Here is a 1,636-nt window from a genome sequence, read left to right on the forward strand (position 1 = left end):
GGGTATTTGAAAGCTGACACACTTTCTTCTACAAACTATAGTGGCATGATGGTCCGACAACCAATTCATGCCTAGCACAACATCTAGATCCTTGAAGTCGAGTTGCAACAAGTTCACAGGCAACTCTCGATCTTCAATTTTTACAACGCAATTAGGATACACAGTATCCACAATAGTGGTTTCTCCTATAGGTGTCTCTATTAAGTAAGAAACACTAAATCGAGAAGGTGCCACAGGCAACCGTTTCCTAAAAGCTGAAGAAGAGAAACTATGTGTGGCTCCTGAGTCGAATAACACACGAGCAAGAACACCAGAAATAAGAAGTGTAGCTTTAACCACATCAGGGTTGGCAAGAGCTTCTTGAAGAGCAGTCGCATAGGCGCGACCTGGTACTGCTGGCTTCGGCTTTGGAGGGGCATTGTTTCTTCGATCAGGTTGTGGGCAATCATTAGCATAATGACCCATCTGCTGGCAGTTGAAGCATTTGACGTTCCTCAAGTCGCATTTACCATCGTGTCTCTGGAGACCACAAGTCTTACAAGCATTGTCCGACTGGACCGGCTTCTGGAACCTTTGCCGCTTGGCTTGTTGATTGCCTGCATACTTGACTTGCTTACCCTGGTTCTGACCAGGGTTTTGCCCTACGAAATGCCTCTTGTTGCCTCGTTGAAATCGTTCTTTAGAATGAAACTTCTTTCGAGAGGATTCTGCCATATTGCCACCACTGTGCTGGGTCCTCTCTTCCGTCTTGACTTTTTCTTTCGCTTGAGGTTTCTTTGTTGTCTGCATCTCTCAAAACTCGTATCTAGAGGCATAGTCTACGAGTCGGCTGTATTTCTTTATTTGTTGTGGTCCGACCAACCTCAAAATATCGGGCCTCAAACCCCTCTCGAACCTTCTGCACTTCTCTTTCTCGTTTGCCACCAAGGACTTGGCAAAACGGAAGAGAGAGTTGAAACGTGCGGTATATTGGGCGACTGTCATGTCACCTTGCTTCAATTTCCTGAACTCTTCTTCTTTTTCCACCCTTTGGCACTTTGGAAAGAACTGTCTGTAAAATCTTCTCACGAAAGTGGACCAAGGCAAGTAAGTATCCGGCTCTAAGGTGTCCCTGATGGATCTCCACCAATGCTCCGCATCGCTTGTCAGATTGGATACTGTTATCCAAACTCTCTGATCATCTGGACATTGGATGACATCCAATGCCTTCTTGACTTGCATCAGCCAATTCTCTGCCACGACACCGTCAGGAGTGCCATCGAAGAGTGGAGGCTGCATATTCTTGAACCTCTCCGCCCATGAGGTGATACCAGAAATCACTGTCTGTGGCTGACTTTGTTGGGCACGGGTCGTTTGCAGCAGTTCATATAAAATGTGGTTCGTCATATACTCTGGCGGTATCCTCGTACTCTGACTCGTTGGGGATCCAGGTGGGATCTCCATACTTTCTTCTCTACCTTCACGCGGAGTATATCTCTCCGGTGTGTGTGTTGTCGCGTGGCTCCCCTGAACTCGTGCCCCTTCCGTAGTAGGGGATGATGAGGGTGCCCTTCGCGACGGTCCGCCAAGGATTTTCCTTTCTCGCCTAGCTGCTACCGTGTCCTTGGAAAGATAAGAAGTTTCTTTGCGAGTGGCC

General features: G+C 47.6%; 1 protein-coding gene across 1 annotated transcript; it reads right to left on the reverse strand.

The window, feature by feature from the left end:
- Nucleotides 1–792: 792 nt before the first annotated feature.
- Nucleotides 793–1,386, reverse strand: LOC149843234 (uncharacterized). The gene has a single exon (XM_090000863.1). It carries the CDS (start codon nt 1,384–1,386, stop codon nt 793–795), a length of 594 nt encoding a protein of 197 aa, XP_089856989.1.
- Between the last annotated feature and the right edge of the window lie 250 nt (nt 1,387–1,636).

This window comes from Nuphar pumila, chromosome 3 (genome assembly GCF_984573655.1).
Source record: "Nuphar pumila chromosome 3, dmNupPumi1.hap1.1, whole genome shotgun sequence".
NCBI lineage: Eukaryota > Viridiplantae > Streptophyta > Magnoliopsida > Nymphaeales > Nymphaeaceae > Nuphar > Nuphar pumila.

Bases quoted from the DNA above. Each gene is read 5' to 3' on its own strand.
- LOC149843234 (XM_090000863.1), bottom strand. From the start codon at position 1,386: ATGACGAACCACATTTTATATGAACTGCTGCAAACGACCCGTGCCCAA.